This window comes from Neoarius graeffei, chromosome 15 (assembly GCF_027579695.1).
Source record: "Neoarius graeffei isolate fNeoGra1 chromosome 15, fNeoGra1.pri, whole genome shotgun sequence".
NCBI classification, from domain to species: Eukaryota; Metazoa; Chordata; class Actinopteri; order Siluriformes; family Ariidae; genus Neoarius; species Neoarius graeffei.
The window spans coordinates 47,418,533-47,433,525 of record NC_083583.1 but is presented as its reverse complement, the minus strand read 5'-3'; the positions used below and the strand labels follow the sequence as shown (position 1 = coordinate 47,433,525).

At 40.5% G+C, this 14,993-nt stretch overlaps 1 protein-coding gene across 1 annotated transcript in view; it reads left to right on the top strand.

Annotated features, from left to right (window-relative positions):
- pex6 (peroxisomal biogenesis factor 6) overlaps nt 1–3,987 on the top strand; it is a 36,766-nt gene extending 32,779 nt beyond the window's left edge. The window contains exons 16-17 of the mRNA XM_060941505.1: nt 1,085–1,224; nt 2,389–3,987. Of these exons, the coding sequence (XP_060797488.1) occupies nt 1,085–1,224; nt 2,389–2,525 (277 nt within the window). The 3' untranslated portion in view covers nt 2,526–3,987. The remainder of the gene's footprint in view (nt 1–1,084; nt 1,225–2,388) is intronic.
- Nucleotides 3,988–14,993: the final 11,006 nt, after the last annotated feature.

Genomic DNA, 14,993 nt, shown 5'->3' with positions numbered 1-14,993 from the left:
TGCTTTTTGGTTTTGTAGCGCAGAGTACCTGGCTAACTGCAGGAAGCGGTTAGCTGCACAGCTAATGTAGCCATTGCAAGGCTAACGTGGCACCGATTTTAAAACACGGCAAAACATAAGCTCATAAGTTACAGTCAATTTCCAGACTAAACTCAGTTTAACAGAGCATGCTGCATGCTTTTTGGTTTTGTAGCGCAGAGTACCTGACTAACTGCAGGAACCGGTTAGCTGCACAGCTAATGTAGCCATTGCAAGGCTAACGCACCGATTTTAAAACACGGCAAAACGACTTAACAGTTATACACTTACTTGTTTGCTGTTTGTGGCTGATGCGGCAGGGATGCTTGGTACGGACCCAGGCTTCAGTGACAGTTGATGTGCAAAACCTGCCCTGTACTGTCCCAAGTTGTGGAAACATTCCTCAGGAAAATGCTTCCGACAAACATACACCGTCTTAGGTAGACTCGACGGCGTATTATTGGAGTAAATAAAATTAAGCCACTGCGTCTTCAGGGGCTCTCCCGTCGGCAGTAAAAACAGACTCTTTTCTGTGTTGTCACATCCATGTACAGCGCAACTTCCATGTTTGGTTGCAACTTTTGAGCTGGGCGGGCAATCCATACAGTGGGTGGGAATCCAGAGGGGGGGGCGTGGGGATCATCTCCCTTGCTGACGTCGGCAAGGGAAGAGCTTCTCAACGCGCCGTTTTGACGCGCCATTCTCAAATATTGGGCATAGTTTGGTTTACACATTATGAAATTTCTAGCCACTGGGGTGACTTAAGAAGGTCAGAGGAACTCATTTTAACGTTGTTAAACCTCAGAAAGTGAAAATTTCATGCCATGGGACCTTTAAGCTAGTGCTGTTCCTTGAAACTCACCAGTTTATGGAAGAAAATGTGACTTATCCTGATTGTAAATTTTGATATTCATTCTACTGAAAATACCCTTTACATTTTAGAAAGTTTTACAACACCTTAAATACAGTTGTCCTTCTATATCACAAAGTTTGTGAATGCTGTGTGTGTGTGTGTGTGTGTGTGTGTGTGTGTGTGTGTGTGTGTGTGTGTGTGTGTGTTTCTCAGGTTTAAGGTGGATCCCAGTGTGAGCCTGTCAGAAATAGTGGAACACTGTCCACTTCAGCTCACAGGAGCCGATCTCTACGCACTCTGCTGTGACGCCATGATGTCTGCTATTAAGAGGAAGATTTTGCACATCACTGAAGGTTCTGTATTATTCATTGATTTTTAGCATTTTAGATCCATTACAGGCAATGAAGAGCATTCAGTGTGCACATGTTCAATTCCTTTAAAGCAATTTTATAATCAGTCAAAATCACACCATCAGCACTAGAGATTGTCACTCATTAGAAGGAATAACACACGTTTTCTCATTTCATTTTGCCTTTGGCACACTGTATTATATATATCTCTCATGTGATTACTGGAGTGAGCAGTCACTTTCAGCTGAGTTTACACTTGTTTGTTGATGGACTAAACAGAGGAATTCTCTAAAATGCATCCTGATCATCCTGAAAATATTTTCTTGATTGACCAGTTGTGTAGCATTAAATGAAAATGTCAATTCAAAGGTCAGTTCACGCCATCCATGTAGATTTCGTCAGAAGAGGTGAAGTGAGGATGTCCGGTATGTTAAATGTTGCGGCTCTCCATTTTCTCCTCTCCTTATCAGCTGATGTTATATCAAGATTAATGGAGATACCCATCTTCACCTGATTATTCTTTTTTTTTTTCATAACATTACATATTGTTTTAACTGTATCGCTGTGAAATGCACACTTATTTATGAAGTATCCTTCGGAAGGACTAAAATGTCCTCTTTGCTTATGTTTAAACTTAATGGAAACCGCCAAAAAAATCAATACCAGTCTGTTGCAGGCAGTAGAGTGTCCTTTTCTTTCTCGGCTCCTCGTCCATTTAGTCTTTTTCCTCACTTTCCTGATTCATTCTCTGTCCCATCCATCCGTTATCTGTAACCGCTTATCCTGTGCAGGGTCGCGGGCAAGCTGGAGCCTATCCCAGCTAACTATGGGCGAGAGGCGGGGTACACCCTGGACAAGTCGCCAGGTCATCGCAGGGCTGACACACAGAGACAAACAACCATTTACACTCACATTCACACCTACGGTCAATTTAGAGTCACCAGTTAACCTAACCTGCATGTCTTTGGATTGTGGGGGGAAACCGGAGCACCCGGAGGAAACCCACGCAGACACGGGGAGAACATGCAAACTCCGCACAGAAAGGCCCTCGCCAGCCACTGGGCTTGAACTCAGAACCTTCTTGCTGTGAGGCGATAGTGCTAACTACTACATCATCGTGCCACCCATTCTCTCTCTTCTTATTCCTGCTTTCTCTTCGCGTCCCAGGTCTGGAGTCAGAGGACGCTACACTCACGCTGTATGCCGAAGACTTCAGCCGAGCTCTGGACATCCTGCAGCCGTCTGTGTCTCAGGAGGAGCTCCATAAGTATAAACTTATCCAGCAGAAACTCACTGCAAAGTAACACCACCACCACCACTGCACACTGGAGTGGAAAAACTCCTGATATCACATCGCTCTTCCTGCTCCAAGCCACCTCCTACTCTGTGCTGTTCCAGATTCCCTACTGCCTGCTGCTTCTGTGCAGATCTAGTCCACAGTGTTCTGTAACTGGATCTCTCTCTCTCTTTTTTTTTTTAAACTTTCATCTAATTTGAAAAGTGACATTTCTTCTTTTCTAAATTGATTAACGATACCTTCCACGGCTTAATTTTCCACTTAAGGATCCGTTCTGGGAATTGATTCCACACAACCATTATAGGCTGCTAAAGCAGAGGGAGAGTGAACGCAATATTTGAGAAATAAGTCATTTTCCACTATAAATCGTTCCTAAAACCATAGGCTTTCCTGAACTTTAATATGTTTCTCTTTTTGCATCTCAACCAAAAGTAAAGCTTATAAGATTTTTAAAATCCAATTACCCCCAAAACTGAAAAGAGAAAACGGCATTTAAAGAGTTCATTCTGACCTGAAGTCTATTTCACTATGACGAACCAACAAGTGTAAAATTCACTGTGCGGGAAAATCACACTTATCTAGCAACATATTTAGTCAGACTGACTGTTTATACCACCGAGTGTGTTCATCTGGCTCCTTATTCGACATGATATTTGCAGGAAGATAGCCTACGCGAGATTGGAAAGTTAATAAAATGTTTCTCATTTCAGGGAACTATATTTATGGTTTTCCTGCCAATGATGTATATTTTGACACCTCAACTTAACGAAACCATAACTAATTCCCTGAATGTTTTTCTAAATCTTTAACAGTCGCATAACTGCATTAAAGAATGTCACATCACCAATTTTGACATAAGCCTTACATAAATCTTCCTCCAGCATTCATTTATACAAAAGAAAAAAAAAAGATTTATGCATCACTTATGAACGTATTACGAAGGCCCAATGAACAGTAAGGTACCATGGGTTACCAAGTTTTCTGACATGCTAACGCTTCTTTCTATGGTAAATTACCACAGAGATAAATCTCAACGCCATTTAGCTTTAAAATGCATCCTGGTAAATTAACCTCCCAAAGTATCGAATAATTAATCATTATCATGTGTATTATGTTTAATGTGATGCTCACCCTGTAATTTCAAATGCTTTTAGGAAAAATCGACGCAGTCAGCTCAGTCTTTTACGTCATGTACCTTGCAGGTTAATTAGACGCTCACAGTTGATGGTGCGCAAACATAATCACTTCTGAGAAATAACAGTCCATTAACATGCCTCATCATTGCATCAGTACTCAAATACTGTCACAAGCAAACAGTCTGACTCAGGCATGCTTTTTCACTTTACAGGCAGGCTTAAATAGATTTATGGTTACACTTTATATTAAGTGGTAATGTAATTTATTCAGTAATTAATTTAATTTGCTGTGCAAATGATTGAGTCAGTATATGCTGAGCAATAGTCTAGGATTTAAGCAATGTTTTGTTTTTGTAAATATGAACTTATTTTGCAATAAGCAATTAAAAACTTTTCTTTTTCATTTATGTTTCTGTGAACTTTCACTTCTTGGACCATTGTTTTTACAACATATTCTTACAAAGGACAAATCGGACAGCTTAATATAAAGTGTTACCTTGTTTATTTAATGGAAATTGTATGTACATTTATGTAAAGGCTGTAGAGAGAAGACAAGGTAAACATTAGATTCTGCTGTCGTCCTAGCTAAGAGGAAGGATAAAAGACGTTATAAACATAACAAACACAATTCAAATTTAAAAGAAAGTGATTTCATAAATAAGTTCATTCTATATCTTTCAAACCATGCAAGCTCATTTTTTCAACTTGTAGTGCTTTCTGGTTAAGTCCAGGCTTTATAACAGGAGCCCATTAAATCCTGCTACATGTTCAGGTAATGAAATGGTCTTGTTCAGTGTCACAAAGTGCTTGCGTAAATATTCACCTCCCTTGAATTTTTCCACATTTTGTAATTACTACCAGGAAGTGTCATGGACTTAATTGGAATTACACACTGCCTGACCAAAAAATAAAATGCGGCATTTGGATTTAAATAAGCAAATACATAAGAGCTTTTGATTGGATAATTACTGCAGTGATTATTGTGTTTCAGCTGTCAACAGTTCTTTTAACCTCAACTGATGCAGTGAGTAGCTTCTCATTTCTTAAACAAACATGTCGGAAACTGTATCCCATGCTCATGGAAAAGGTGTTACTTTTGTTTCAGAAGGTCAAATTATTGGCCCCCATCAAGCAAAGAAAACAACTAAGAAGATTGCTGAAATGACTGGAATTGGATTAAGAATTGTCCAACACATTCTTAAAACCTGGAAGGATAGTGGTGAACCATCAACTTCATGGAAAAAGATCCTGACTGACCATGATCAGAGATCACTTAAATGCTTGAAGTTGAATCGTCAAAAATATCAACAGTAGACCTCACTGTTGTGTTTAATAGTGAAATTAAGAGCGTTTCCACACTCACAATGCAATGAGAACTCTCAGGGTTGGTATTTAAACATCTGTGTGGCCATAAGAAAACCACTTGTTAGTGAGACTAATCAGGAGAAAAGGCTTCAGTTTGTTAGAGAGAATAAAGATTGGACTCTGGAGCGACGGAAAAAGGTCATGATGGTTTGATAAGTGCAGATTTAGCCTATTCTTGAGTGAAGGGTGTGTCAGGGTAAGAAGGGAAGCACATGAAGCGATGCACCCATCATGCGTAGCGGCCACCGTACAAGCCTCTGGAAGCAGCGTTATGATCTGGGGTTGTTTCAGTTGGTCAGGTCGAGACTCAACAACGTTATGGGGCAATAAAATGAAGTCAGCTGACAACCTGAATGTACAGAATGACCAGGTTATATCCCATCAATGGATTTTTCCTCCCTGATGGCACGGGTATAAAATTAAACCTCAGGTTGTGAAAGAGTGGTTCAGGAAGCATGAGGAATTATTTTCACACATGAATTGGCCACCACAGAGTCCCGACCTTAACCCCATTGAGAATCTTTGGGATGTGCTGGAGAAGACTTTACGCAGTGGTTCGATTCTCCCATCCTCAACACAAGAGCTCGGTGAAAAATGAATACAAGTCTGAACTGAAATAAATGTGACATTGCACAAGTTTATCGAAACAATGCCACAGTGCGTGCATGTTTTAATCAAAGCTAAAGGTGGTCCAACAAAATATTAGTGTGTGGATTTTTTTTTTTTTGGGCAGAGCAGTGTATATCCTGGAGCTACAATAAAATAGCCCATAATACTGAAGTGGGATGAAATTTTCAGTGGAGTTCACAAAATGATTAACAAACAAAAAAGTTGAGATTGTTGTTCCTGGAAGGCCCAAAGTTTGTTAGAGAATATACCTAAACAAACAGCATCAAGAAAACCAGGGAGGTACCAATACAAGTTCTGGAAAAGTGTCAGTCAGGGTTTGGTTATTTAATAAAAAAAATAAATCCCAAACATGCCACACCTCACCATTAAACCCATTATTAAAAATTGAAAGAATATGGCACAACTATGATTCTACTTGGAGGAGGATGTCCACCAAAAGTCGGCTACTGGGGTAAAAAGAGGATTAGTCACACAGTTAACCAGTTCCAAGTTGTAAGACTACTAAATGTGGAAAAGTTCAAGAGAGGGCTGAATACTTGTACAAGGTGTTGCCTGGAACATGCACTTTTTAAAAACCATTTCTCATCTATAAGTTCATTCACACAATCAGAACAAATCAAAAACTCTGACAGGAAGTGAAAGAAAAGAAAGCATTTCAGTTTAACCAGGTATTTGTCACTACAGTGTAAAAGAATATACAGTCACACCCAGCATAGCATAATTATCCATTACAGATGTGTATTTTTAAAGAGGAGGGATCTATAGATGGCCGGATATAGGGTAAAAATGGGTCCAGGTTTTAGCCGGGAGGTCTGGACCTTTGTGAAACCCTTGCTTTCCATCCTTGCTTTGCTTTGCTGTGGAGTTTAGTTCGTCGAGATGACACAGGTTGGTAAATTAGTTCCTCTGTGTCTTGAGCTTCTTCCATTTCTACAGTAGGCAGAGCTGATCTCCGGGTTAAAGTTTCAGTTGAAGTGTGGCAAGCGACTGCTGGTTCTGTGACAGAAACAATAAGTTTGAGGTATGATGATGTAAAAGATCTTGAAATATGTGGTTCCTGAAGAAGCATTCACACGGAATCTGTCTCTTACAAAATGAGAGAAAAAGCTGCAACTGAAAAAGAAAAAGAATCCACATACCTCAGTTCAAGACGTTGCTCAATGTAAACCCGTCAGTGAACTGATCAAATTTGGTGTAGGTGTTCCGTTGAATTGACCCATTTAGAAAAAGCAGCATTTTTAGCCAAATCCAAACATTTGGTTAGAGGTGCATAGTTAATGAGGTCACACTTTAACCCTTTAAACTCTCAATCCTTCATTGGATCCAGACTTGCAGTACCAGTCAAAAGCTTGGACACACCTACTCATTCGTAGGCTTTTTTGTATTCTGAGTATTTTCTGCATTGTAGAACAATACTGAAAACATCAAAACTATGAAATGACATATTTGGAATTATTTAGTAAACAAAAAAGTGTTTAAAATATGTTTCATATTTTAGATTCTTGAAAGTAGCCACCATTTGCCTTGATGATGCTTTGTACACTATTGGCATTATCTTAACCAGCTTCATGAGGTAGTCACCTGGAATAATTTTTAATTAACAGCTATGCCTCATCAAAAGTTAATTAGTGCAGTTTCTTGCCTTCTTCATGCATTTGAGATCAAATAGTAAATAATAAAAACGCAGTAAATAGCCCTATTCCACAACTGTACTAATCCATATTATGTCAAGAACCACTCAACTAAGTAAAGAGAAACGACATCCATCATTACTTTAAGACATAATGTGTCTTTTAATGAATAAAAATAAAGAAAAATCACTGAATTAGAAGGTGTCTCCAAACTTTTGTTTAGCAAGTGATCAGAAGGTAATAGGTTCAAATCCTAGCACCACCAAACTACCCCTTATTGGCTCTCTGCTCCAGAGAATTTCATCATACTATATTTGCATATTCTGATAATGAAGACGTTTCTTCTAAAGGCTTGTTCATGCTAGCAAACGGTTGGGTTTGTTGGTTTAGTCAGGGTCAGTTATTGCATTTCACTTAATATGTTCATGAGCGTAAAGCCCATTTTACACTAAAAGTTCTCTTCTGGGGGGAAGGGGGTGCAGCATATACAGTCAAGCCGAAAAGTCTGCATACCCCTTTCACCTTCTCCACATTTTATTATGTTACAGACTTATTGTACAATAGCTTGAGTTCATTTTTTGTCACAAAATAGCCCATAATGACAAAGTGAAAGCAGATTTTTAGACATTTGTGCTAATTTATTAAAAATCAAAATGTAAAATATCATATGGACACAAGTGTGCACACCCTTTGATATGACACCCCAAAGTGAGCTGAGGTGCATTTTATTTCCACTGATACTGCTTGAGATGTTTCTACAACTTAATTGGCGTCCACCTGTGGTAAACTCAATTGACTGGACATGATTGGGGATTGCCAACACCTGCCTATATAAGGTCCCACAGTTGACAGTTCATGTCAGAGCAAACTCCAAGCTATGGGGTCAAAGGAATTATCTGCAGACCTCAGAAACAGGATTGTGTCAAGGCATAGATCTGGAGAAAGGTACAGAAAAATTGCTGCAGCTTTACAGGTCCCAAAGAGCACAGTGGCCACCATCATTCGTAAATGAAAGAAGTTTGGAACCACCAAGAATCTTCCTAGACCTGGCTGCCCAGCCAAACTGAGCGATCGGGGAAGACGGACCTTGGCCAGGGAGGTGAGCGGGAACTTGAAGGTCACTCTGACAGAGCTCCAGCATATCCTTATGGAGATGGGAGAACCTTTCAAAAGATCAACCATCCAGGCAGCACTCCACAAATCAGGCCTTTATGGTAGAGTGGCCAGACGGAAGTCACACCTTAGTAAAAGGCACATGACAGCCCACTTGGAGTTTACCAAAAGGCACCTAGAGGACTCTCAGCCATGAGAAACAAGATTCTCTGGTCTGATGAAACCAAAATTGAACTTTTTAGCCTGAATTCCAAGCATCATGTCTGGAGGAAACCAAGTACCGCTTATCACCTGGCTAATGCTATCCCTACAGTGAAGCATGGCAGTGGCAGTATCATGATTGTTTTTCAGCAGTGGGAATGGAGCAACTAGTCCTGATAGAGGGGAAGATGAATGCAGCTAAGTACACTGAGATCCTTGAAGAAAACCTGCTCCAGAGTGCTCTGGACCTCAGACTGGGATGACCTTCTTCCAACATGACAACGACCCGAAGCACACAGCCAAGAGAACAAAGAAGTGGCTTTGGAGAAAGTCTGTGAATGTCCTTGAGTGGCCCAGCCAGAGCCCAGGCCTGAATCCAATCGAACATCTGTGGAAGGAGCTGAAAATGGCTGTGTACTGATGCCCCCCATCCAACCTGACGGAGCTTGCAAGGATATGTCAAGAGGAATGGGCAAAAATTTCCAGAAACAAGTGTGCCAGGCTTGTAGCTTCTTTCCCAAGAGTAATGGGCAAAAATATATAAACACACCGTGAAGCTGTAATTGCTGCCAAAGGTGTATCAACCAAGTATTCGGCTAAGGGTGTGTACAGATATGTAACCCCTAAATGACCTATTTTTGTCAGTAAAATAAAATTGAATATTTTATAAAAACCTGCTTTCACTTTGTCATTATGGGCTATTTTGTGATAAAAAATGAACTCAATCTATTGTAAAATAAGTCCATAATAAAACGTGGAGAAGGTGAAAGGGGTGTGCAGACTTTCTGGCTTGACTGTATGTGACATGCAGTACCATTTATTTATTACTCTCAGCACCCCACTTCCTCCATCCTTGTTTGGTTTTATAAGGCAAGCTATCATTTCTACTTATTACCAGCATCTTTTTCAGTGGCAGTGTAATTTTTCCTATACCTATTAAGGTATAGTAAGATTGGTGGTAAATTGTATCTCTACTACTGTCTGCTATCTACACAAAATCCATTAGTATTAATGTGTCACACTTATTGTACCAAACAGTGATTTTATTTAGCATGTTACCTCGTCCCCACTGAAAGATCCTACTGAGGTAGGTTAGCTAACATTAGCTAGCTGTGCATATAAACTGCTAAGCATGCGTGTTTGGGATTAAACAGTTGACTGCAGCTTAAGATGGTCAACGTGTCCGTATTCTCAACAGCTAAACAATTATCTTTCACTTTATGGACCGAAATGCAGTTACAGAGTAGCTTTTATTTCCAAAGGAAATTCTGAAACAGTATAGGATTGGAGGAAGTAAATGGCGCACATTAATGCCATCACATAGCAGTAAATTAAAAGGGGCATTGTTCCAAGAACAGTAAAGGAATGTTGATCCTGAAACAAGTCTCATTTGAAGAAAGCATGTTCACAGGTTTGGCCCCATAAGCCTGTAAAGTATAACAGAGGCTCTGAGTTTGACGCAAGGGGTTATCCTGACATGCACAAGTAGCCTTATTTACCGCTTACGTGGCCTTTGCTACTTTTGTGCGCTTCATCCTTTTTCTTCTCATGAGGGTGACTTGAGGCCTCTTTAAGCCGGCAATGAGCAGCAGCAGTCTTGGTCGAGACTTGGTCAGCCAGCTCCTCAGTAGCGCCCCTTTGGGAAACCTTAAACAGAGAACCATTAGCAAGTCTGTCATCTTTATGGTCACTGAGCATGATTTCAGTCAGGTATACCATTTTTTTCTACACTTCTTCCTATTTGCAGAGATTATATAAATAAGTAGCTACATTGGCCAGTCATTAAAATGGTTGTACATTTACCTTCTGCTCTAGAACTACTAACCACATTTCTAAAAAAAAGTTGGGATATTCTCCAAAATGCAATAAAAACAAAAATGTGATTTGTTCATTCATGTGAACCTTTATTTAACTGACAAAAGTACAAAGAAAAGATTTTCAGTAGTTTTACTGACCAACTTAATTGTATTTTGTAAATATAAACCAAGTTAGTTGCGATGACCTGGTGACTTGTCCAGGGTGTACCTCGCTTCTCGCCCATAGTCAGCTGGGATAGGCTCCAGCTTGCCTTGAACCCTGTAGAACAGGATAGGCGGCTACAGATAATGGATGGATGGATAAACCAAGTTAGAATTTGATGCCTGAAACACACTCAAAAAAAGTTGGGACAGGCAAAATAAGACTGAACAGTTTATAGGATATTCAAGTAACACCATTTTGGAAGATTCCACCATAAGCAGGTTAATTGATCACATGATTGGGTATAAAAGGAGCAGCATCAAAGGCTCAATCTTTGCAAGGAAAGATGGGTCATGGCTCACTCCTTTGTGCCAAAATTCATGAGAGAATTGTTAGTTAATTCAAAAAGAACATTTCTCAACGCAAGATTTTAGGTCTTTCAAAATGTACAGTACATAAAATTGTGAAAAGATTCAGAGAATTCAGAGACATCTCAGTGTGTAAAGAGTAAGGTCGGAAACCACTGTTGCTTGTGCGTGACCTTCGAGCCCTCAGGCAGCACTGCCTAAGAAACTGTCATGCTAACATGACAAATATAGCCACATGGGCTCAGGAGTACTTCAGAAAACTGTTGTCACTTAACACAGTCTGGTTCTTCGTCTAGAAATGCAACCTGAAACTGTTTTACGCAAGGAGGACGCCATTCATCAATTCTATGCAGAAACACCACTGATTTTTCTGGGCCTGAACTCTTCTCAGATGGACCAAAAGACAGTGGAAATGTACTGTGATCAGATGAGTCCACATTTCAGCTTGTTTTTGGGAAAACCGGACGTTGAGTTCTCCGTGCCGGAGATGAACATAACCATCCAGTTTGCTATCAGAGAAAGGTGCAAAAGCCAGCATCTGTGATGGTATGGGGTGCATCAGTTCCCACAGCATGGGTAAGTTGTGTGTGTGAAGGTACCATTGACATGGAGGCGTATACTGGGATTTTAGAGAGACATGTTCCTCAAGGCAACATCTCTTCAAGGGAAGTCCATGCTTATTTGAGCAGGACAATGCCAGGCCTCATTCTGCACAGGCTACAACAGCATGGCTTCGTAGACACAGTGCATGTGCTTGACTGGCCTGCTGCCAGTCCAGATCTATCTCCTATTAAAAATGTATGGTGCATCATGAAGAGGAGAATCAGACAATGGTGACCACGGACTGTTAAATAGCTGAAGTCTTGTATCGAGAAAGAATGGACAAAAATTCCAATTGCAAAACTGCAACAGTCTGTATCCTCAGATCCCATCTGATTAAAAAGTGTTATTAAAAGGAAAGGTGATATAATACAATAGTAAAAATGTCTCTGTCCCAACCTTTTTGAGTGTGTTGCAGGCATCAAATTCTAACTTCATTTATATTTACAAAATACAATTAAGTTGGTCAGTAAAACTATTGAAAGTCTTTTCTTTGTACTTTTGTCCTTTAAATCAAAGTTAACGTGAATGAACAAAATCACATATTTTTGGTTTTATTGCATTTTGGAAAATATCCCAACTTTTCTGGAAATAGTTAGTACATTGCAAATAAAATTAGGCCTCTTTAGGTTGTCATTTCTGACTTGGAGTATAAAGTGTTTCATATCCTGGCAAAATCCCGCTGCTCCTGAGCATATAGCTCATCAGCCCTGCATGTCCCATTGTAATTGATGATGATTATGATTATACACACCATGTGGATAATGTATTACAGTGGTATGATTCATTTAGTTAATTATATTAACAAATCATAGGCTTCGTAAGCTACAGAAAATCTTTTCTGATATCATGGTGGCGAGATGATTCTCATATGATGTAATATATACTATAGACAAGCATATTGTCTTGGTTTCCTGCATGTTCAAATGACCTGCTTTTAAAAATATTACAAATTATTAAGACAGTGTCTTATAAGAAGAAGGTGTTGATTAATATTGTATAACAGCAACTCTGACAGGTGGCACGGTGGTGTAGTGGTTAGCGCTGTCGCCTCACAGCAAGAAGGTCCGGGTTCGAGCTCCGTGGCCGGCGAGGGCCTTTCTGTGTGGAGTTTGCATGTTCTCCCCGTGTCCGCGTGGGTTTCCTCCGGGTGCTCCGGTTTCCCCCACAGTCCAAAGACATGCAGGTTAGGTTAACTGGTGACTCTAAATTGACCGTAGGTGTGAATGTGAGTGTGAATGGTTGTCTGTGTCTATGTGTCAGCCCTGTGATGACCTGGCGACTTGTCCAGGGTGTACCCCGCCTTTCGCCCGTAGTCAGCTGGGATAGGCTCCAGCTTGCCTGCGACCCTGTAGAAGGATAAAGCGGCTACAGATAATGAGATGAGATGAGATGAGCAACTCTGACAATAATTCTGGTTGCAAGACAAGTCACAGATTTATACACCGATCAGCCATAACATTAACACCACTGATAGGTGAAGTAAATAGTACAAGCTATGTTCACATTACTAGGCTGAAGTGACTCATATCTAATTTTTTTTTTTTTTTTTTGCCTTAATGTGACACTGATCTGAGGTTTTCAGGCTTGTATGGACACAGAAATATAATCTTTTCTAATCAGATTTGAGTCACTTTCATACGTGGTCCGAAATCATGTATCCAATTCGTGGCTATGTGACATGAATGAGAATGGTCGGATTGGGATTCATGTAGCTTTTTGCCTATATGCATGTGCTGAACACTGTCTTCATTAACCAGCACTGGCAGCATGGCAAAACAACAATGGAGGATAGCTACAATAGCTGCAAAAACAGCAAAAGCTAGTTATCTGGGGGTTTTTTTTCGCCTTCTCCGCCTGATCTTGTACAACTGACGAGCTGTTTGCCATCCACCAGAGCAAATGCAACGAGATGCATACATTAGCAACTAGTGTGTCCATTTTGTCGGTTTTAACACCATCAGTTGACTTACAATTATAATGTTTTTTTGTTGTTCGTGAGGCAGATTATTCATTGCAGTTAGATACAGGTCATTGTAATTATGAATGTGAACCAGCAAGAAAGGCAAATTTGATCTGAGCAAAAAATTGGAATTGAAAAATGAGGCTTGTAATGTGAATGTAGCCATTGATTATCTCATTACAATGGCACCTGTCAAGGGGTGGGATATATTAGGCAGCAAGTGAACAATCAGTTCTCAAAGTCGTTCTGTTGGAAGCAGGAAAATGGGCAAGCTTAAAGATCTGAGAGAATTTGACAAGGGCCAAATTGTGATGGCTAGACAACTGGGTAAGAGAATCTCCAAAACAGGAGGTCTTATGAGAAGCGAAGGCTGGCCTGTCTGGTCCGACCCCACAGAAGAGCTAATGTAGCACAAATTGCTGAAAAACGTACTGCTGTGTCAGAACACGCAATGCATTGCAGTTTGCTACATATGGTGCTGAGTAGCTGCAGACCAGTCAGAGTGTCCATGCTGACCCCTGTCCACCACCGAAAGCACCTACAGTGAGCATCAGAATTGAACCATGGAACAATGGAAGATGGTGGCCTTGTCTGATGAATCACATTTTCTTTTACATCATGTGGATGGCCAGGTGTATGTACGTCGCTTACCTGGAGAAGAGATGGCGCCAGGACGAACTACGGGGCACGCCAGCAGAGGCACTGTGATGCACTGGTAAGTGTTATGCTGTGAAACCTTGAGTCCTGGCTTTCATATGGATGTTAATTTGGCACATACCACCTAACTCAACATTGTTGTAGACCAAATTCACTCTTGCATGGCAATGGTATTCCCTTATGACAGTGGCCTCTTTCAGCAGGATAATGCGACCTGCCACACTACAAAAATTGCTCATGAATGGTGTGAACAACATGACAAAATGTTCAAGATGTTGACTTGGTCTCCAAATTCCCTAGATCTCAATCTGATTGAGCATCTGTGGGACGTCCTGGACAAACAAGTCCAATGCACGGAGGCCCCACCTTGCAACTTACAGGATTTAAAGGATCTGCTTCTGACATCTTGGTTTCAGAGACCAGAACACACCTTCAGAGGTCTTGTGCAGTCTGTGCCTCCAATGGGTCAGAGCTGTTTTGGTGGCACAAAGGGGAATATTAGGCTGGTGGTTTTAATGTTATGGCTGATCCGTGTATTACATTGTATTACATGAGCATTTCTATAGGAACAATTTACAGATATTGCACTTAAACAATTTTTGTGGCTACTGCCTCATAGAGGCGGAACTACTATGTCATCGTGTTGTAAGAATGAGTGTAACAATAGCGCACAGCGCACACGCATAAGCATTACAATCACCAGAATGGCAAATTGTGATCTCGCAATACTAACAATTGACCTCTCGTTATCAAATGTACACAAGAACGAGTGGCGAAGCAACTATGTCATCGTGTTGTACAAACGTAAGAATGAGTGTAACAATAGCGAAACTTCGTAACCAATCAGCACTT